At 55.3% G+C, this 23,112-nt stretch overlaps 1 protein-coding gene across 1 annotated transcript in view; it reads right to left on the bottom strand.

Moving 5' to 3' along the window:
* The window catches only part of LOC115287068 (calpain-8-like), a 28,660-nt gene extending 14,245 nt beyond the window's left edge, over positions 1–14,415 (bottom strand). Inside the window, exons 1-2 of the mRNA XM_029933346.1 lie at positions 14,179–14,415; positions 6,217–6,286 (exon numbers count right to left, since the gene is read on the bottom strand). Of these exons, the coding sequence (XP_029789206.1) occupies positions 6,217–6,286; positions 14,179–14,415 (307 nt within the window). The remainder of the gene's footprint in view (positions 1–6,216; positions 6,287–14,178) is intronic.
* Between the last annotated feature and the right edge of the window lie 8,697 nt (positions 14,416–23,112).

Here is a 23,112-nt window from a genome sequence, read left to right as displayed (position 1 = left end):
CCTGGGGACAGTGCATAGTCACACCTCCCAGTGACCAGCCTGGGGACAGTGCATAATCATACCTCCCAGTGACCAGCCTAGGGACAGTGCACAGTCACACCTCCCAGTGACCAGCCTGGGGACAGTGCACAGTCACACCTCCCAGGGACTAGCCTGGGGACAGTGCATAGTCACACCTCCCAGTGACTAGCCTGGGGACAGTGCACAGTCACACCTCCCAGGGACCCGCCTGGGAGACAGTGCAGAGTGACTCCTCCTGGGGGACCTGCCTGGGACGGCACTAGCACCAGCACCAACTGGCCTGTGTCGCTCTGATTTTTATAGTAAAAAATGACATTCAGTCTTGGACCTGTTTGTGGGCTCAGTGCTCAGGAAACCCAGGCCTAAGCAGTGGGAGACAGTGTCACTCTTTTGTGATGGTAATGAGGTGGCTTTGGAAAGCTCCCAGGCGACCTAACTGGTTGCCAGGGAAACGGACCCTTCAGTTCTCCCTCCCCCCAACCCATCACCAGCAGCCAGTGATGTCACCCATCAGGCGTCTGTGAGGCCCAGACTCTGGATGGGGCACACGTGCAGATTCACAGAGAACAGCACCCCTGCCCCATCCCTACGTCCGCCTGCACCTCTCCTCCGTCAGGCTGTACGCTGAGGGGCATCCTTTTATAGGAAACGGTTCTCTAGCGAATCAAATGTTTCTCTGAGCTCTGAGAGCTCTAGCACATTCACTGAGCCCATGGAGGGGTCGTGGGACCTTCCCATCCACAGGTCAGCATGTGGACGTGAGGCAGGCCTGGCCCTGTGGGGCTGAGCCCGTCTAGACAGCGTCAGACCTGAGATGGATCAGAGGACAGCCCATGGGTGTCGCAGAACCACCTGAGGGAGGTGGGACAAGATAGCGTGACGTGGCCCAGCCGTCCCCTGTCCCTGTGGTGATAACGATCCTTCCAACACTATCACTACCGGAGTTTTCCGGAAGCCCCGCTCCGCTCCCCTGCTTCTTCTCTCCCTCCCGCCGCTCTGGCTTGGTGCCCACGTGAGATCCTGGCCAGTGTGATGGATCTCAGGCCCACCCAGATTTGGGAATGTGGCCTCCTGACCGCCTGCAGGCCCTCCGAGCCCTGTAATTATACCGTTCTTCCTTCCCCCCACCGGGGCATGCTGATGCCAGCCCTCACCCCTACAAACAGAGACAAAGCTAGACAGTTGGGAACCTCGGAGTCACCAGGTGGACGGGGTCCCCAGAGCCCCACACCACAGCCCCCGGGCCTCCTCCAGGGCCAGCCTCCACCCCATAGACACCTCTCTGTCCGGAGCACAGATGCACAGCAGCCTGAGACACGTGGGTCCAGCTGGGACGCGGCCTCTGGCGTCCTCAGCTCCTGCTTACCCTGATCACTGTCACCTGCTGCCTGACCACACTGCCATTCAGTCGTGGTGTCTGCACAGTGGGCTGGGGGCGCACGAGGCCAGCGAGTAAGTAACCCAGCAGTGTCTGAGCCCTGAGCATCCTGAGCCTCCGTGGATGGTCCGGCCCTTCCAGTCACATGGTGAGAGGCCCCGCCCCGCACCTCCCCCCAGGAGAACACACTTGTGGGACATCCCCACCCTCAACTTGGGGGCCTGCTCTGTGTGTCATCACCACCCCCTGCACTGTGAGGCATAGTCTGCAGGACACTGGGACCAGAGCTGGATGAGAATTGATCCCTGCAAGCTCAGAGGAGCAGAAATAACACGGGTTTGCGTGACCTCCAACCCCCACTTAAGTCCTAGGATTTCCAGTCTGTAAAATGGGTTTGTACCTCACGATTCACTGTACAGGACCATTTGGCACTGAGCAAAAAGAACTTACTTGTAACAAGAAGACTATTTTAGAATACATATGAATATAGGTCCCCAGCTGGTGGAGGGGATCGGGACATAAAAGTGCGCATGGGTGCCGGTGTTAACAGCAGATGTCATGTTCTCAGGGTATGTGTTGAGTCTCTTGGTTAACACGCCCTACGGCGTGAGCCCGCCCTTCTCGACCCCAACCCCATCCGCAGATACAGCTTCTGGGAAGGTGGAAGGGGGTGAGTGGGAACAGGGGCTCCAAACTCAAGCAAGGAGGCAGTGCTGGAAGCTGTGGGGCCACAGGGACCAAGAGGGAGGCACACTGTGGCTGGGCCATCTGCACGGACCCAGCAGCCTCTAGCTGGTGAGGGGGAGATGAGCCCTGGGAGGGAGAGATATCCTGCAAGGCCTCCCGTGGCCTCAACAAAACACAAGGAGCATGGTGCCCGTGGTGCGTGGCACAGAAGGCCCGTGTGGGAGCCACGCCCACCACAGACACGCCCCACCAGGTGCGGCCAGGCCAGCAGCGTCCCGGGCAGGAGAAATGGGAGGGGGACAAGTGTCTGGAAGACCAGGCAGTTACCCCAGACAGACTGTCACTGCTAGGGGATCACACCAAGCTCAGTAAATGTCATTCCCCAGCCCCTGGGCAGGGCCCCTGGGGGGTCAGGCAGCCTGAGGCCTCAACCCAGCAACCCGGGTGGAGCTGAGCAGCATCTTGCCCATGAGGGACAGATAGAGTAATGGGTCTAAATGCATAAAATAAAAACCAAGACTCTAATAAATTGTACTGAAATCACTATTGAAATGTTTTTTAAAATTATAACAGAGTAAGGTTTGTGTTTCTTTGTTAATGTTCTACATAAAAGATTTGGAGCAGGGCCTGATGACAGCATAATTATGAGGTAGTAATGAGGAGAAATGGTATTTTGAGATATTTACAACCACTGTGATGTGGTCTGAAAATAATCTGTGATTTCTATTGCCGCACATCACTGCCTGCATCTATACTGAAAGGAAAGAAGTTACTGAGGGTTATCGTAACTAAAACTGTCACTTAATTCTTTCAAGCTCTTGAAATACTGCTTGAGACACAAATCCTCCTGTAACCCCTGGCTCAGATTCATACTAACATGTAAATGATTGTCCCGGGCCCATTCCTCAGAGTAGATGGGACAATGTGACAGTGGGTCTGAGCATGGGGGCACTGAGCACTAGGAAGGGGAACCTCCCTAAGTAGTAGAAGATTTCACTGACAAAAGCGAACCTCGTCTTCGTCACCCAGGCCTGGCTGTGGGCAGCCACCACCTACAGTTAACACGCTTCCTGGAGGCCTGACCCGAACCCTCTGGAGTCCACGAGGGGCCTGGCTCTCTGTGTGCTGAGGCCGCCTGGTTGCCAGTCCCGGTGAACTGACTTAGTTCACCCCCTCCTTGAAGGAGGCCCCAGATCCAGGAAAGCACTTTCAAAGATGCAGACAACAGCCCCGCGTGGCCCCCTGGAGGAAGTGCCAACTGCACAGGAAAATCCACAAGGGGAACGTGTCAGAGAAGGAGACTGGATTTAGGATTCGTTCTCTGTCGAGACGTGAGAAGTGGGCCAACCACTCCCCTTTCACGAGAACCCAAGACGTGAACTCATTTCAGTAAGTACAACCAGGAAGAAAAGACAGCATTCGAGAGAGTGAGGAGGGTAGTCGTTTCCCGGGAGGCGTGGGGAGCCTAGGCCCACACTCTGCGCACACAGCCCCTGTGAGCCGAGGGGAAGCAGCCAGACCCCCCGGGGCCTTGTAGGGAGGCTCCTGTCAGTCACCCTGCCCTGCAGCAGGACTCGTGATTCAGACACGATTCTAATTTCTGAGGCCCTGGGGGGCTCAGTCGGTGGAGCGTCCGACTCTTGATTTTGGCTCAGGTCATGATCTCAGTGTTCATGGGTTGGAGCCTGTGTCAGGCTCTGCGCTAACAGCTCAGAGCCTCCTTGGAATTTTCTCTCTGCCTCTCTCAGCCGCTCCCTGACTTGTTTTCTCTCTGTCTCTCTCGGAATACATAAATAGACTTTTTAAAAAAGATCTAATTTCCCTCTGGACTCCAGAAGTCTCTTTTCCTCATTTGCTGAAGGCAGCGGGTATCAGAATTTACTTGGTGGATCCGTCTTCCCCTCAGTCACCTACAGTCAGAGCCCCCTCAGGGCCTGGAGGCCCATTCATGCCTGAACGCTCTGGGTCTGATGCATTTTCCCAGCCACCAGCACGGCTGCCACTGGGTCTCTGGGTTGGCTGCGTGGGCGAGGGCAGCAGGGACCGTGGGAGCCACATGACACACTTCTGGCCCTTATTCTCCTGAACCTGCGTCTCCAGAGAGGCCCAGGCCCTGGACTCGAGGTGAACCCTGGGCCTCTGCCGGGCGCGGAGCCACTCACGCCTCCAAGAGGAAGGCCCGGCCTGGTGGGTGGGAGATCTGAGCCCCACAGACTGAAGCCGAGGCGCTGTGGGCCTGGTGACCAGCACCCACACACGCCGGGACCACTGGAGAAGGACATTCGCTGCTGTGCGTGTTGTAACAGCAAAGAGAAAATAGCTCAATGGCCACCGGTGAGATGGGACACTGGATGGAGATGGCGCTTGGCGGGATGCAGGATGGGACAGCCCTGAGCAGGAAGCTGGATGGGGATGGCGCTGAGCTGGAAGGGAACCGAGCGTTCTGACATGTTGAGGGAAGATCAACCCTTGGTTAAGTGGAAAGAGAGTGAACACCAGCGGCCACAATTTTCTGCCTCTAGTGCACGGATGCGGTAAAAGTTAGCAGGCAGGACCAGAAGCAGTCACAGGGCAGCAGGTGCAGGGGGAGGCGGGCAGCTGGCTCTTCACTGCACACCTTCTGGGCCTTATAACTGGTGAACGCATGTATTCAAGATAATAAAATGATAGGTCAGGGGTAGCCCCCCCTGCGCTGATTCAGACACGAAGCACTGAACAAACACTGTGAGAGGTGCGCCCTGACTCTGTGAGGGCTGCCCGGCTCCTGGTCCCACGGAGATTCCCCGCCCCAGAAGCTTCCACCCAGTGCCCAGGGCGCCCAGCCAGCCCTTAGGCCTCCACCATGCACCTCCAGCCCCTTTCTGCTCCGTTCTCGAAAGGCCACTGTGGAGGCTTGGCTCCCTTCCTACTGCCCGGGAGGCAGATTCTGAGAGCGGCTGGTCCATTTCTGGCTTCATGGCCGCACGCTCACCACAGTAACACACAGGCCTCTTCTGGAAACCTCTTCTCTCCCTGCTCAAAGCTATTCAAGGAGCCTCTATTCAGGCCAACAGTTAAAAGGCACTTATTAAATACCTTTCCAAAGTTAAAGCATCTGTAACAAGGAACCGTTAAAAGTGTACATTCAGAGCTATTTCCAAACATTTAGCTGGAGGTAAAAAGGCCATAAGTCCCTGTGCAAGGGGCACAGAGGTCACAGGGCTTGGGGCACAGGCACTGTGGCCACAGGCGAGAGGGCATCTGCTCCACGTGTGACAGCCAGAACCCAGGAAACAATGAAAATAAAATGCCACGAATTTCGAATTCCTGGAACCTTCCAGCAGGCTGATGAGAACAGGTGTCCTTGGCTGGAACCAGCAGGAGAGGAGGGAGGGGCCTCCCGGAACAGGGTTTCCAGGTCTCCGTGGGTGCTTTCGTTCGCTTTGCTGGTGTTTCAGGTGGGACTGGGTCCCCGGTGCCTGATCTCCAGTTCTGGCCTTGCTGCTGGCGCAGGATGGCAGTCGGAGCCCAGTGCCCTTGACTGAGGGCCACCCCGTCCCCTAAGATGTCAGCATCAGGCGACACAATGCACAGACCCCACGGGCCGGGGCTCTGCGAGGCCAGCAGGAGTGATCTGCTATCTAGGGGAGCCTCGGCTCCCCACCCCCGAGGCCAGAACTTTAGCAAAAAGGTGGAATAAATGACCCCCTGAGTGTAAGTGCGTCTGATTTAGAGGGAATGTGAGATTTGAGGACTCCAAGCTACGAAACACAACTTGGCAAGAAAATGAAATTCTTGTCTTCCTATAAATTTTAGAAGCATCCCTTGGACAGACCACAATTTTATGGATGTGGCCATCCCATAGGCAAATTGTGTCTACTTACAGGCAACCAGCAATGACGTGCATTGCAGCACAGTGGCTGCTGTGTACCTGCCATCCCGGCTGAGTGTCACACGGAAACCCCACTGGGCGAGCGACACTCCTAACTGCGCAGACTCAATGCGAAGAGAACTGGCCCAGAGACACAGGCCCACATGGAAAATCGCACAGGTGACGGCAAATCCAACAGCTCAGTCTCCCCTTACTCATCACACGTCCACACACGCCCTGACCCAGAACAAACAGAACTGTGGTTGTCCCCGTTACTCACCCAGGTCTCCCTGACAGATGTCTGTGCGTGTGGCTCCGCCAACGATAAACTGGGGGCTGGCACACAGTTCCTGAAAGCAAGGGGACCAAACACAAATCACTAGTCGTCCAGCACCGGAGGCAGTGAGCATCAGAGAGCATCACAGTCAGAGCTCAGCCAGTAAGGAGCCCAGATCACCTGCTGAGAACTGCCTGGGGGAGGGGGGGCAGCCCAAGTGCAAAGCAGAGGTGTGGAAGGAGGAGGTAGCCAGGGTGCAGGGCAGGGGTGCAGAGGGAGGACGCAGCCAGAGTGCAGAGCAGGGGTGCAGAGTGGGGAGGTGGCCAGGGTACAGAGAAGGGTGTGAAGGGGGGAGGTGGCCTGGGTACAAAGCAGGGGTGTGGAGGGAGGAGGCAGCCAAAGTGCAGGGCAGAGGTGCAGAGAGAGGAGGCAGCCAAGGTACAGAGGAGGGGTGTGGAAGGGAGAGACAGCCTGGGTGCAGAGCAGGGGTGTGGAGGGAGAAGGCAGCCAGAGTGCAGAGAAGGGGGTGCAGGCAGGGGTGCAGCACAGGGGTGTGGGTAGGGGTGCAGCGCAGGGATTTAGGCAGCAGTTCAGGCAGGAGCTGGACCCTTTGTGTGACTGCACAGGCCAGGCCAAGCTGGGTGTGAAAGGGAGGGGTGAAAGGCAGAGTCCGAGGCAATAATGTGGTGGCTTGGGAGCTCACCCCTCAGCACCCCTACCTACAGAGAGGATTAGACAAGCATCTCCCATCACCACCAGCTCAGTGCTATGCACACTCATTAACTGCCTGAGAGCATGAAGGTGACCGCCCGCACTGGGCCAGGTGCTGAGGCGTGGGGAGTGACTCCCAGGCAGGAGCTCGCGGTGGTGCACGTCCTGTGCTCACACCCATCTCACTCCCATCAGTGTGGCATAGGCCTGAGCACCACGGGCCCGGCAGGGTGTCCTTCCTTCCTGTTTACCCAGCAGGACCTGTGCGGGTATCCACTCTGCACACAGCACCACTGCACGCGGCAGGCAAGCAAGAGGGGAAGGTGGGACTGAAGAGAGAAACAGTCCTGAGACACAAGGTGCTTCCAGTCGACGCAGGAAACCAGGACTGACCCTCCTGGAAAAGTTGGAAAAGTCGGAGGAAAGCTGGGGGCAGGCTGTGTGTGCTCGGGGGGGAGGGGGCGAGAATGAGAAACCCCCGAGAGGAACTGTGTCTGAGGGCTCTCTGGGCAGGAGAGGACACACAATTGTCCGAGGAGCTGACTGCAGCCTCTCTCCCCAAAGGAGAGGTGGGTCTGGGTCACCTCCTGCAGACCGTCCAGGGCAAGGGTGGGCCCTCAAGGGACAGAGACCCCTGGCGTGGCCGACCATGGGGAGATGGGGGGGGAGGCGGACGGGTGGGTGGGAGGCAGAAGAACGGGGACAGAGGAGGGGGGTGCCAGCCCCCACACGCTGCACAGAGCTGTCCCCTCCTGCCTCCATGGGTGGAAACAGCCCCTTGGGGCTGGCTTTCTTGTCTTCCAAATATTAAAACAATTCATTCACTTGTGTTTTATTGAAAAAGTAACATATGCACATAGGTTTAAAAAAAAAGTCTGAATAATGCTGTAAAACAAACGCCCCTCGCACTGCGGATCCCTCACCGTTCGCTTTCTCACAGAGCCGTCCAGGGGTGGCTCACGGAAAAGCACAGGGACGTGAACGCCCTTCGCTGTGAGAATCGTGGGTTATGCGGCGGCCGCTGGCAGGCCCGCAGCTCTGTCTGCGTCCCTCTCTGCCATCACCAGGGGCAGTTTAGAAACGGACCTGGTGTCAGCCCAGCCAGGTGGTCTCAGAGCTGCAGGTGCCGAGGGCTCCCAGCCTCCAGACCGTCAGCTCTTGGGGGACAAAAGGGGGACAGATTTAGAAAATACAAAATTAAAAAGAGGGACAAGAACAACCTTGAGGCAAGAGGACTCGCTGAGCGGGGGTCTCACGGATCTCACTCCTTGAAAACCCTCGTAAAAGACCCTCCCCTCCCAGTTGGTTAAGCGTCTCAGTCCTGATTTCAGCTCAGGCATGATCTCAGGGTCATGGGTTTGAGCCCCGCACTGGGCTCTGTGCTGACAGCTCGGAGCCTGGAGCCTGCTTCCGATTCTGTGTCTCCCTCTCTCTCGGCCCCTCTCCACTCACTCTCAGTCCCTCCATCTCTCAAAAATAAATAAACATTTAAAAACAGAAAAAGTTATCAAAATATTGTTTTGCTTAAAAGTGAACATCCGGCTTTGTCTCTTTATCTCTCAAAAATAAATAAACATTAAAAAAAATTTTTTTTAATACTCTCCTCTCCCAAGGCTCCTGGCTGGCTCAGTCAGAGGGGCATACAACTCTTGACCTTGAGGTTGTGTGAGTTCGAGCCCCATTCTGGGTTTAGAGATTACTTTAAAATAAATAAAATCTTTAAAGAAAATATATTCTCCATCCCTCTCGCCCATTCACGCCTCTGTCTCTTCAAATCTGGCTTCTGCCTGCCGGACCTGTCACCAGTGATCACCAAATGAACACTGTTGCCCAGGGTGCTGACTGCTCATCCGTGTCGGACACCAATCCCTACCCACCCCTCCTGAACTCTCCTCCCTTGGCTACTGCATCCCTGCTCGCCCTGGACCACGCCCTCTCCTCTCTAAACACTCCTTCTCAGCTCCTTCAAGGGCTCCTCAGCTCTGCTGGTCCCTGAAGGTCAGGGAGCCTCCCTGGGGGTCCTCAATTCTCTGCAATGATCCCACTTCCTAAGGCAACACCATGAGCCAGGCACTCCCTCTTGGGGCATCACCCAAACCCCTGGCTTCGACCACCAACCACGGAGGATGGTGATGTCCCCAAGTCTCTGCCCTGAGCTGCACAAGTCACACAGTTCCTGTGATGTGAGCTCATTAGACTCAGATCTAACCAGACTCAGACCAAGTACTGCTAAAATCTTGAGTTTGGTCTGGAAGATAGAGGACTGCAAGAGTTAGAAGCAATTTGCTGTGTTGTAGGAGGAGTGGCACTAAGTAAGTAGTGGGAGTGTTGGTTTTATTGCGTCATCTGTTAGCATCATTCAAACGTCCCCTCAGAAATAAGCACCACGAGATGCCATGACTCACGAGTTGTGCAGACCTTCTGCTCGGCACCGAGCTGAGCCTGCAGGGCACCCTGAAGTCTTTGCCACCAGCTTGCTGCCCGGACGCAGGTGGGAGATACTGAGGAACAGGGCAGCCAGAGCGGTTTGGGAGAGCCACGCGTCCCCCGCCCACCCCCGCCTTCTTCTCTGTGATGTTAATGTCCCTGACACACGTTACTCCAGCCTGTATCAGCCTCTGGCACAGGGCACAGGGAGCCTCAGGCATCATGAGGAGGCCAATGCAGGAAGTTACTGGACAGTGATGGTGACAATGACAGTGGTGATGCGGAAACAATGCTCCCCGGACCATCAGCCCACGTCTGACAGTTTTGGGAGCTCTGGCCATGCCCTCCAGAAACCCCTCAGTGCCATCACCTCAGTCACCAACGCCAGGGTGGAGGCCTCATCACCTGCCTGGCGCTCCTGACCTGGTGGCCTGGCCCCCTTTGATCTCCCAGCCTCACCTCTGTCTCCCACCAACTCCCTCTCTCCCACCTTCCTTGGAAGGTGCAGGCCCTGAACACACCTACCTGCGCGGCCCTGCTCGCTCCCACCTGTGCCCTCCTGTTCCTGCTCCTGCTCCTGACCCCTTGTCCCGGCTCGAACATTCATGCTGCCACGCTCAACCCACTACGACTCCCTCATCCAAGCCTCCGGATAAGCCAGCCAGGTAAGTGATAGTATTACCCCTTTTACAGATGACAAGACTGAGTCCCAGGGGGTCAGTATCTCACTCGTGGTCACTGGGCCAGTAAATGGCACTAAAGGGACCAGAATCCTAATGTGCCCGATGCCCAGACCCGGGCTCTTAGCCATGTTGCCTGCCCCCCCCCAATAGAGAAGGCTTCCGGCAGGCTCCACACAGCATCTGCATGTGACCAGCGCTAATAAAAACGACCGATCAAAAATTCCAAGTCCATTAGTCCAGAGACAGCAGCTGGAAGCGGGGAGCCCCCAGGGGAGGCCCTGCCGCTCATCTGCACCCCAACCTCCCAACAGCCATGCCCTCCACGCCCCCCTCCAGCTGGGCTGGCTGCCCCCTGGGTCCTCCCTACGCGCTGACATCACCCCCCCCCCTGCATCTCTCCTCAAGATCCACCAACTGCTCAACTGCCAATAAATGGACGGAGAAGAACATGGTCAACTGGGCGGCACACGCCGGGAGTCCCTCAGACCACAGGCCCGGACACCATGGGGACACGAGGACAGAGAGCGTGGGGGGCCCCTGGTCTCAGACGGCCAGCGTGGTGTCTGTGGTCTGTGTCCAGCCCCAGCGGAGAAAATCTCGCCAGGATCGTGAATAGCCAAAGCTTATCCTGAGTTTACAAGCTGAACCCTGAGATCTTCAATCTGGGCAAACTTGCCTTCAACCACCAGGACAAGAGCCCAACCAGACCTTCTGCTCAGCAGCTTAAAAATAGGCAAAAGCAAAGCGAAGCAAAACAAAACAAACAAACAAAAAGCAAGCAAAATCCCTGAAAAGGTCAGGCTGCCAAATTTTGTGATTTCAGAAAACACCTAAGTGGCCAGCATCTACTCGCAAGAGGGTGAAGGCATATATACATATGTGTTTAGCCCACTCCATCCGCTCTCCCCTAAGGACAGGTAGAAGTTAACACCTGGTTGTGAAGCAGGGTCATTAGAGCTGAGTAGCAGGGGTGAAGGCCCTGAGACTAAGACTCAGACGTCACCCTCAAAGGCAGCAAGTGAAACCAAAAGGCCCATAACCCAATTTAAAAATGACCAAATGACTTGAACAGGCATTTCTCCAAAGCAGACCTCCAGGGTACCAACGGACACATGCAAAGATGCTCAACATGGCTCATCAGGGAAAAACAAACCAAACCACAGTGAGAGGTCACCTCGTACACACTAGGATGGCCACTGTCAAAAAACAGAAAATAGCAGGTGTTGGTGAGGATGCAGAAAAAGGGCAATCCTCATGCACTGCTGGTGGGAATGCAGACTGGTGCAGCCACTGTGGGAAACAGTGAGGAGGTTCCTCAAAAAGTTAAAAATAGAACTACCTTATGACCCATTAATTGCACTACTAGGTATTTATCCAAAGAATACAAAGCACTCATTCACAGGGATCCATGCACCTCAATGTTTACTGCAGCATCACCTACAATAGCCAAGATACAGAAGCAATTCAAGTGTCCACGGACCGATGAATTGATAAAGAAGACATTGTGTGTATGTGCACTGGAATATTACTTTGTGATGAAAAAGAAGGAAATCTTTCCATGAATGGAACTAGATAGAGCATATTATGCTAAGTGCAATTAGCCAGAGAAAGAAAATACCATATGATTTCACTCATATATGGAATTTAAGAAACAACAAGTGAACATAGGGGAAGGGAAGGAAAAATAAGATAAAACTGAGGAAGCAAACCCTAAGAGACTCTTATGTACAGAGAATGAACTGGAGGTTGCTGGAGGGAAGGTGGGGGGGATAGGCTAAATGGGGGATGGGCACTAAGGAAGACACTTGTTAGGGGCCCCTGGGGGGCTCAGTCGGTCAAGTGTCTGACCAGCTCAAGTCACAATGAGCTTGAGCTCGTGTTGGGCTCTGTGCTGCTTTGGATTCTGTGTCTCCCTCTCTCTCTGCCCCTCCCCTGCTCATGCTCTTTCTGTCCCTCTCAAAAATAAATAAACATTAAACATTTAAAAAATCAACTAATTGGGATTTAGATTAAAGAAACCTGGGGCACCTGGGTGGCTCAATTGGAAAACTAAGGCCATGACTTCATGGTTTATGAGATCGAGCCCACATCAGCCTCTGAGCTGACAGTGCAGAGCCTGCTTAGAGGCTCTCTCACTCCCTCTCTCTGCCCTTCCCTGCTCTCTCTCTCAAAATAAATAAATATTTTTTAAAAAATAAACTAGAAAAATGCATTTTATTTCTTTAAAAAAATAAAAAATAGTATAACCATATGATCTAGTGATTCCACATCTGGGCAGACACCCAAAAGAATTGAAAGCTAGGTCTCAAAGAGATTCTTGGATAGCCCTGTTCATAACAGCGTGATCCACAATAGCCAGATGGCAGAAACAACCCGAATGTCCCTTGATTAAGGAAGGAGTGAGAGAAATATGGCGCACGCACCCAATGGAATAGTGTTCAGCCTCCAGAAAGGATATTCTGACATCTGCTACCACAGGGTAACCTTGAGAACATCATGCTGAGTGAGAAGAACAAGTCACAGAGGACGGATACTGTGTGGTTCCACATACCTGTGGTCCCTGGAGTGGCCGAGTGGTCTCCGAGAGCTGGGGGCAAGGAATGAGGTGGGGGGGACAGTGTTAGTGAGGACAGAGGCTCCATTTTGCAAGATGCAGGCTGTTGGGGGTGATGGCGTGCTGGCTGTGCATGAGTGAAGAGCTGGGGTGCAAACCTAGAGTCGATGGGATGGTAAGTTTCATGCTCTGTGTATTTTATCACAATTAGAAGCAAGAGCAGGAGGGAAGGAGAGAAGGGGGAGGAAGAGGAAAGTGAACCCGCCAGGGCAGCTCGTGCCGAGATGCCCTCCTCAGGGCCTGAGGCATCAGGGGAGGGAACATGGTGTCTTGGAAGGTCTGGTTTGCCCTGGAAGGATCAGGTCCACTTCCAGCTCAGGAGTCTGTGTGACTGTCAGTAGGGTCTCAGAGGATAACCTGTGACCTGTGACGCACTGTGCAGTGTGCGAGCACAGCTTCGTGCAAACCCGCACGTCCGTGCCCCAGCGCCCGTATTTACATGGACAGTGAGACCCAGAGAAGACACAGTTTAGGGCAGAACAAAGTGGTCGGGAAGGTAAGAGCTTTGAGAATCTCAAAGAAAGGAGAAAAACTTGGCAAAGGTTTACTGACCCATGGCTTTGGTCACCCAGCAAACGCCCCCTCACCTCCGTTCGCCCTCCCCAGGTCCTTGGGGTCCCCAGCCCCACTTGGGTGTCTTCTCCAGACGCCGAGGGTCCCTGGCTCACAGTTTATGTCTCTGCGCAGTGACCCCATCAGTCCCCGATTCACATCTGGGACCACAGCTCACTCCTCAGGGTCTTCCCGTCTGCCTTCGCCAGGGCGGAGCCAATGCCTGGCCCAAAACACAGGCTCAAAAAACCCGTCCTTGGAAACAAAACGGCTGTCAACTCTTAAAATAAGAATCCAGAACCCAGACTAGCCCCTCAGGTCTCGGGGATGGGGGTAGGGTCTGGGCAGGAGTGAGCCCAGCAGAAACTGTCCTGCAAACCAGGCAGGAAGGAAGCCCTAGGGCAGCGGGAGCCCGAGGATGTCCTGGCCACATCCACCCCGCTGTCTGAGCCTCACGCTGCAGAGGAGACTGCTACCCCGCCTTGGCTCTCCCGTCGTGGGTGAGAACAGAGGCGCCCAGCAAAGGGCCACCGTGCACAGTCCCTTATGACTTGCCTTACATGTCAGATACCAGACAGAGCCCTTGTTTCAGCTCTCACCCTGGGGGAGGGGGGTGGGGTGGATCCCATCCTTCCAATTAGGTCCCTCAACAAAGGTCCCAAAGCAGGAGGTCATGGCTTGGGTTTGGGGACAACAGTTCTGCACCCCCTGCCCTGAAGCACCATTTCACAGATTAGAAAGGTGAGGCTATGTACACACGGCCACACAGGCAGTCAGGGCTCAAATCCAACGCATCTGGTCCCAAAGCCCGTGTGAGCTATTCTCTCCACACCCCACTGCCTCTGAAAACATTTTGGGGAAGGGGGGTGGTGCTCTAAAATAGGGGACCCAGAAACTTAGGGTCTCCCTCTACTACTTCTGACCAAGAGCACAGACCCTCACTCCAAACGACCCTCAGCCACAAGCCGGTCTGCTTACCGGGGGCCGCTTCCAGACGATGCCTCGAGTCTGGGGGGAATGTGGGCCAAGGTCCTCGTAGCCCAAGGCTGACGGGCATGCTGGGAACTCAGGGTCCTCGAACAGGAGCCCCGAGTCCAAGCACTGCCTTCTCAGGGTCTCGAAGTCCTGCCCCAAATACCTGACGGCTTCGTGGTGGGAGCCATGACCTTGAGCTGCCATCCCCTGCTTCGATACACCGGCTGCCAGCACTGACATGTCTGCGCGGGACAGGAGGGCAGACTGGTGCCACCCTCTCCGGCACCTGTCATGGGGAGGTGAGGCTGCCATGGACCTTTATCCTAGGGCCTGCTCCCTGGAAAGTGAGTCACCATGGAGCAGACATGTGCCCGAGGTGCTGATGACTGTCACCCGCCTTCCCCCTGAGCACTTCAGCAAACGCTTAGGAGGCTGGGAACCCTCCCTGGGAGATCTGTCAGCCTCACAGCCACCCCCTCCCTGGACAAGGTCCACTCCCCTGCCCTTGGCCCGAGGCCTGGCTGAGGTGGGAAGACGGGTCCTATGGCTCCAGTGTTGGCCGGGGCCCTGGGGGTGTGGCTCATAGCTGGACCAGGGAGCTGGCTGGGGTGGGGGCTCCTTTCCTCCCTGGGGAGTTGGGTTCGGCATCTGCTGGGGGTCGCAAATGCCAGAGGGAGCTTGGCGAAGGCTGCCCCATGTTTGAGGGACGTGGTGGCGGCCACCTGGATGTCTGCCTCACGTCCGCCAGTAATTAGCTCACCTTGAGCAAATTATTCAATCTCCTCCCCCTCAATTTTCTCATCTGTAAAATAGAAGATAATAGTAGGGCCTGCCTCGCAGGGTTGAGTGTCACGAGATGAGGCGTCACCAGATGGAGCATGGGATTCGCTCCGAAGCACCCAGGGAGGGTCAGATGTTCGCTGTTCCTAGGGACCAGGGGTCTGAGAAGGAAAGGGCTGGGGATTGGGAGTCACGGCTTCTCTGCTGAGAAGGGAAATGTGACCTTGAGTCCGTCAGTTCCCTGGGCCCAGTTTATCCTAAGGACGTGGACCCCGTCTGTGATCGCACTTACGCTGTTGAAGTGTAGTCAACGCACACGTTGTGCTGGTTTCAGGCACACAAGAGACTGACGCGACCCTTCTCTATGCCCCGAGGTGCTTGCCACCCAACAGTCCTCACGACGTTGTTGACTCCATTCCCCAGGCTGCTCATTCCTGAGATGCACTCAAGGTCACTGGAAGCCTGCCTCCCTCAACCTAAGCCCCACCCTTCCAGAGACCCTCCCCATTCACACGTCAGGGATCTTTGAACATTATCATGAGTGGCAGCCTGGAGACAGAATCCCCGGGACCTGTGAGCAGCACCTTATTTGGAAAAGGATCTTTGCAGATAAGATTAAGTTAAGGCTCTTGAAATGGGAAGATTATCATGGCCCTAAATGCAACCATGAGTGTCCTCAAGAGACCCGCGGAGGCGATGCATCCACGGGATGGAAGCTGGAGCGTCGCAGCCACAGGCCATGGAGGCCACGAGCCCTGGAGCTGGGGGAGGCTGAGAATAGATACCCAAGGCCTGGGCTGCAGCCACAGGGAACCAGAGTGTGGACTCCAGAACCGTGGCCGAATGGGTTTCTGTTGTTCTAAAACCACCACATTCGTGGTCATTTGCTAATAGCAGCCCTGGAAACCACAGTGTGTGCAAGAAACCCCCAGAGCGCTTGCCCAAAATGCTGCCTCCCCTCTCCACCCCCCTCCAAAATAGTTCTGGGCCAGAGAATCTGAGAAGGGACCTGGATCGGCAGATATGGTGCCAATGCAGGGACTGGGGACCCAGCTCCGGGGAGCCGACCTCTACAGCACCCAGTTCTGACCTGAGCCAGGATGGTCTGTGCCCAAGCTCTCAGCGAGGCAGGCAGGCCTGGGCAAGCCGCCCGGCACCCACAGTAAACCCGAGTTTGTCCCACCTTCACTGCTGGGCACCCACCTTCCCTGGAAAGCTGCCAGCCTGTTCTCCTCCCCCAAAGGTGACCCTGCTCTCTCCCGGTGGCCCATCCTCCTGTAGAACCAGGACAACGGCTCTGTTCAGTCAAAGGGGAACCTTTCGGAGCACATCGGGCTCCAGGAGAAACCCAGCAAGTCTCTGGGAAAGGAAACACATGTTTTCAGTTTTGAATCTGTAGCCTAGGATCCGAAGCCGAGACTGACCTGAGCTCTCACTTCAAACACAAATCTGGCCTTGCCGCAGGAGTCCAGGGGCCACCTGCTGCTCTCAGGGAAACAAGGTGGGAGGGGCCCCTCAGCCTCCGTGACCCCAAGCAGACCAGCTCTCCCCTCCCCTCCCCACCCCCTGGCTGTCCTCCAGGGGCGGGAACGTGGGCTCCAGGGCCGTGCACCTGCTATGCTCATCCTTCAGAACCAAGTGTCCCGGGACAGGCTTTCCAAATGCCCCCAACCTGCCCCCTCTTACAGTGCTGGCCGCTGTTCAGGTGGAGCCCAGAAAGCCCCCAGGATGAGTCCCCTTACCAGACCCCTGAGCAGACAGCAAATATGCCCTGTGACCCAGCTGATGCCCCAGAGGAAGCAGCCTGTCACCAGGGACAGATGTCCCCACAGTGCCCCAAACCCCACAAGAGCCCCGCCAGCCCCCTTCCATGGAGCCCGGGTCTTTTAAGGAGGCTGGGGACACCAGGCAGCGTCGTCACATGACACCTGAGTCACGCGGGTCCCCTTGTCCAGCGTTGCTGGCAGGGGTGTGAGGTGGTGCGGACACTCGGGAAAACAGTCTGCCAGGCCTTCCAAGTGCAACATGGTGACTCCACGCACCCCCCACCACAGGGACCTGGAAACACTGGTCCACACAAGGACTTGCACCCAGACGCTCTCAACAGCACTATTCACGGCAGCCCACTGGGGACACTGAGGAGAACACAGCCCCAGTCCCGTCGATGGAGGAATCAGTAAGCAACCTGGTCTCCAGGCAAGCGATGAAACGCCATAAAAGGGAAGGAGGTACGACACATGCTACACCCTGCGTGGCCCCTGAAAACAGGGCCGCGAGAGGGGTCTGGTCCCTAAAGGCCACAGAACGTGCAGTTCCAGTTATGAGAAATGCCTGGGACAGGGAGATCCATAGGAACAGAGAGATTACTGGACACCAGGGGTTAGTGGGCGAGGGAGAGGGGCATTGGGACTGACAAGTAGGAGGCGGGTTCTGTCTGGGGCGGTGGGAGTTCCCTGGGACTAGATGTCGGTGACGGGCACACAGCACAGAGAGCGCAAGGATCACAGAATTGCGTGCTTTCAAATGGTGAGTTTCATTTCAAGTAAATTTCGTCTCGATCGGAAATTTAAAAGGGAAGAAAACATTAGGGCAGAGAAGACACGATGGAATCCAAGCATTCGTGACCGGTCTCAGCAGAAAGACTGGCCCTATCTGCCGGGACAGCAAGGGTGTCAGAGGAGACCGAGCCTGTCCCACCAGCCCCGAGTGGGGTGGGGGCATCTGGAGTCCGGGGCCGCCCCTCTCCCCGCTGTGGGATCTCTCACCACCTCAGGCCCCCACCCCCCGCTGACACTGCCCCCCAGCAGCCAACCCAGATCCTGCTGAGCCAGCACCACCAAGGGATTAGAAGGCCAGGTCGACATGGCCCCTGCTGATGGGGCAGATCAGAGACCCACAGAAAGTCTACACAGAGACGGTATGTGCCAGCCCACAGGCACTCCGTGGCAAACATGACCCCAGGTCTTCTAGTCCGCACTCTTGCCATGACACAGGACCTGCACTGCCTGCTGGAGAGAGAGCCCTGGCCCAGGCCACACCCCACAGACCCACAGGGCAGACAGGTTAAAGGACAAACAAATGCCCTTCCTGCCCACGAGGAACGTGGGTGCTACAGGAGAGACAGAGCGACCCTCAGAGACAGGAGGCTGGACCCTGAAGAACAGGAGACTTGGACGGCGCTGAGGGTCCTAACAGGCTGTGAAGGGGAGGCATCCTGGACCTGAGGGTAGCACATGCAATGTCCAGAGCGGCCACAGCAGCAGGGAGACTAGGAGGAAGGCAGGGTTAGGAGGCAGCTGCTGGAAACCAGACAAGAGCCGATGGTAATCATGTGGGGCAGTAGCAGGGAGTTGGCCCGGCGGGGACCCCCAACCTGGCCTGTTCAGAGATGAGGCCACAGGAGACAGGAGACAGGAGTCGGGTACATGTAAAGTTCGTCACGCTATCCTGCACTGAGTGCCTCATGTGATCTGGAGGCTGCTTGCAAGTTCTCTGAGGTGGTTCGCGTTGTCACTGTGTCTCTGTCATAGGCTCCCCGCACTTGGGTCCCACTGCCACTGGCCATGGACACCCTACATTGTCCATCTTCTCTGCTGAACCTTCTCCTTCAGCATCTCCTGTTTCTAACCTTTGCTGCCCCCCATCCCTCCCTCTCTCCTTACAAAACAGAACACAGTTCCGTCAGAGAGAGGGGACCCTCACCGAGCCGAGTCCTCTCTTCCCACCACTCAGTCACATCCACAGAGGCCATCGGCCAGTGGTCCTCGTGACCTTCATGTCACCAAACCGGTGGTTACTCCTCACCCCCATCTCTCTGGACACAGGTCAACACTCTCTCGTTCTAGAAACGCAGAGGAGGAAAAACTGCACCAGGGTGTCTCTGAGTTCAGACCTAGAGCCCGAGGTGGGGAGGCCGGTCTTCCCAGGAGCACACACTGTCCGCCCTTCACAGAAGAGAGGGCAGGCATGCACATGAGGGCAGATGGGACCATGGGACCCTGGAAGGTCTCTTCCAGTAGCTGTGGTGTTTACTCGTGGACATAGGAGTGGAGGACATCATGCGAGAGACCCAGGAGACAGGTAGTGTGGTCACCAGGAGGAGTAGGAACCCAGCTGAGTTACTGATCACCAGGGAAAATAAGTCAAATCAGCGCGCATGTTTGCTATTGCTGCCAACAAATGACCAGGAACCCAGTGGCCTGGGACAACAGACATTTATCATATTGCGATTTCTGTGCATGAGGAGGTCAGGGTTGGCTTCTCCGGGGCTGCCATCAACCAAGGACCTGGCTGGGGCAGGGGGGGCCCTTCCAGGATGGCATGCTCACGTGGCCGTGGGCAGGAGACCCCCAGTACTCACTCTGCAGGCTCCCCACAGGCTGCCTGAGTGTCCCTGGGACACGGCAGCCACCTTTCTCCAGGTCAGGCCATCCACCAGACCAGAGAGGAAATCGCAGGGTCTCCCGAGACCTGGCTTCTGAAGTTAGCACTTTGATGTGTCCTACCCACTGGTAGGAAGCCACAAGGCCCGGCCCGCTCTCAGGAGGAGGGAGACAGCCTTTTTTTTCTTCAAGGGAGGAATGCCAGAAACTGTCTGGGCCCATAAAAAAATTTTTTTAATGTTTTATTTATTTTTGAGAGAGAGAGAAACCGTGTGAGCAGGATAGGGTCAGAGAGGGAGGGAAACACAGAACCTGAAGCAGGCTCCAGGCTCTGAGCTGTCTGCACAGAGCCCGATGCAGGGCTCAAACCTTTGAAGCGTGAGATCATGACCTGAGCCGAAGCCAGATGCTCAACCTACTGAGCCACTCAGGCACCCTTCTGGGCACATTTTAAAGCCATCACAGCTTCCTTCGGCCACATTCCACTGCTTGGGCTCAGGCTCAGGCTCAGGCTCCGGCCAGGTAGAAAGCTGTGCACGTCTGAGGACAGGGAGTCTCGGCCTCGATGGTGCGAGGCTTTCCGAGATCAGACCCTGAACTCTGATGAACGAGGGTACACACAGCCCCAGCTCGGCACCAGCGCACGTGGGCCCTGCTGCTCCTGCCCTCCAAGAGCAAGCCTTTGCCCTGGCAGCCAGCTAGTTCTGCCCTGCTACTGGCTGGCCTCCTCAGAGCCCTAATCGTCTCTGCCAGCACGGCCAGGGACTTCCCTGCAGGCCACCACGGCCTCCCCAGCTCCAGCTCTGTCTCCTGGCGTGTCGAAGACAAGGCCACCACAGATCTGCAGGCAACGCCTCTGGTGCTCCTCGGCACAGGTCCTGAGAGAGAACCTGCCCAACCCACAGGTCCTGCGTCGCTGACCAGGCTGAGGGATGGGCCACGTGCGGCGTGATGTCCGTGCTCAGCCCAGACCCCTGGGAACCCCTCACCACCTCCAAGCACACGGGCTCTGGGGTGCCAGCCACTGGCCCTGTGGTTCCCTGCTGGAGGCTCTGCTGTTCCAGGCTGTCAGAGCAACACCTTCATGGGACCGGCACCCTCGGGTGCTTAGTGACATGCAGAAGCAGAAACAACATGCTTTCTTGAACTATCAGCCGAGAGAGGAAAAAGAGAAAAAGAGTGTATGAGTGGGAGGGGCAGAGAGAGAGGGAGACACAGAATCCAAAGCAGGCTCCAGGCTCTGAGTTAGCTGTCAGCACAGAGCCCGGCGTGAGGCTCAAACCCACGAACCATGAGATCATACCTGAACTGAAGTCAGATACTCAACCAACTAAGCCCCCCAGGGGCCCTTCAACAAGTGCCCTCCTCAGTGCCCACCCCCTATTTAGCCCATCCTCCCACCCAACTCCCCACTACAAACCCCCAGTTTGTTCTCTGTATTTATGAGTCTTATGGTTTGTCTCCTTCTCTGTTTTTATCTTATTTCCTCTATGTTCATCTATTTTGTATCTTAAATTCCACATGAGTGAAATCATAAGACATTTGTCTTTCTCTGACAAATTTCGCTTAGCATAATACCCTCTAGTTCCATCCACATAGTTGCAAATGGCAAGATTTCATTCTTTTTGATTGACAAGTAATACTCCACCATATATATATATATATACATATATATATATGTGTGTGTGTGTGTGTGTGTGTGTGTATATACATATATATATACACACACATATATATATATATATATATATATACATATATATATACACCACATCTTCTCTATCCATTCATCCATCGATGGACATTTGGGCTCTTTCCATACTTTGGCTGTTGTCAATAGCACTGCTATAAACATTGGGGTGCATGTGCCCTTGTATCTCTTGGACAGATACCTAGCAGTGCAATTGCTGGGTCATAGGGTAGTTCTATTTTTAATTTTTAGAGGAGTGGGGCAACTTCAGATGTGGGGAGGAAAACACATACATACAAATATATGAATTAACACACACCAGGGGCATGGTAGAGGGTGGGACTCGATCTCAGAGTTGTGAGTTCAAGTCCCATGTAAGGTATAGAGACTTTTTAACAATAAAATGTTTATAAATAAATAAATAATAAAACACATCAAAAAAAGGAAAAATATACACAAAGATTAAAAACGTGGTCTTTTCCATCTTGAAGAGGGGAGCTGGCAGGGGAAAACCAGAGAGAGATGTTAAGTTTTAAGTAATGGTCTTGAGTGGGGTGGTGGACATGTTTGTAGCAGTTTGTCACACTAGTAATAGTAAATTAATTAAAGCCAGCCATTAAAGCCAGCCATGCATGGACTGATGATGAGAATGTGCTGGGAATCAAGGATTATAATGAATCCCAGTTTTGAACACTGACCGTAAACACAAAACCACACACAGCAGGCAGAGGGCTGGCATGCATGAGCTGGGGACCCTGCCAGGATCCTCAGATGGGAGAGGAGGGGTGTCTGTTTGGATGCACATCCCATCTGGTCTTTCTCCCGAATATCCCTCGATAGCATCACTGCGGTCCCTTCCCTTCCCTGCACCCCACACCACAGCCTCGGCACCTTTCTCTATCCCTTCTGGCCCAGATCTCATCAACAGCCTCCCACACTTCCCAAATCCCTCCATTTTCCGAATGATTCTGTTTCCTGAGGAATTTCAGGGCTCCTCAGCTTGCCTTGAAAATGATGTCCCTTGTCCCGGGTGCAGCACCAGGACCCTCACTGCCTGACACGCTTACAGCCCCACAGGTGCGCCTCGGGCAGAACTGACAGTGACAGCCGCCCGCCCCCTGCCCATCACGTGCAATTTTCCTGCCACATTTTCTGTAACCAGAACCAGAGTTCCTGCCACCCCACCCCCGGGACCAGGTCAGTGGGGGCCACCCGGCGGCAATGCGTGCATACACACACACACACACACATACACACACACACACACACATGCCACAAGTGGAGCCCAGGCTGAGCCCTGTACTCACGTCATCTCCTCTTTGTGCCACAGCCGCCGGTGCCAACCAGGCATCACAGGTGAGAGCATGGCTGCACTGCCCAGTCCTATGTAGCAGGCGAGGGATTTGAACCCAGGCTCGTCTTCCCTAAAAGCGCACGTGCTTTTCCAAGACACTATATTGACATGATTTAAAGAGACAAACAAACAAACAAATAAATAAATAGAGAGACAAACAATTGATGGAAAACAAGGGTTGAACTGGGGGGGCTGTTCTCTCATCTTCGAGTCCCCACACGGCTGCTGGGCTCCTGCTGCTGGTCAGAGGTGAGACTCTTCTCTTCCAGCTGCAGGGAGCAGGGGCTGGGGACACTAGGGACACTGAGGACAACGGGGACACGGGGGACACCAGGGACACCAAGTACAATGGGGACACTGAGGACAAATGGGGACATCAGGGATACCAGGGACATCAGGGACACAGGGGACACCAGGGACAATGGGGACACTGAGGACAAACGGGGACACTGGGAATACCAGGGACACCAGGGACACAGGGGACACCAGGGACAGTGGGGACACCAGGCACAGCCCCCACTCCTGCACCCATGACCGGCACGTGGCCTCACACCCCCTGACATTCTAGCCAAGACAAGGGCTGGAGTAACAATGCTCAGCAGTTAAGGAATCGGTAAAGGGGCGGTGGCTGTCACAGCTGCTGGTCTCTGCTGCCCCCAGAGCCCGGGCCACCCCACAGCCTTGGGGACTCCATAAACCAGTGCTTTCTCCAGTATTGTCTCCGCAGCAAT

This window comes from Suricata suricatta, chromosome 3 (assembly GCF_006229205.1).
Source record: "Suricata suricatta isolate VVHF042 chromosome 3, meerkat_22Aug2017_6uvM2_HiC, whole genome shotgun sequence".
NCBI lineage: Eukaryota > Metazoa > Chordata > Mammalia > Carnivora > Herpestidae > Suricata > Suricata suricatta.
This window is presented reverse-complemented; position numbering and strand designations above follow the sequence as displayed.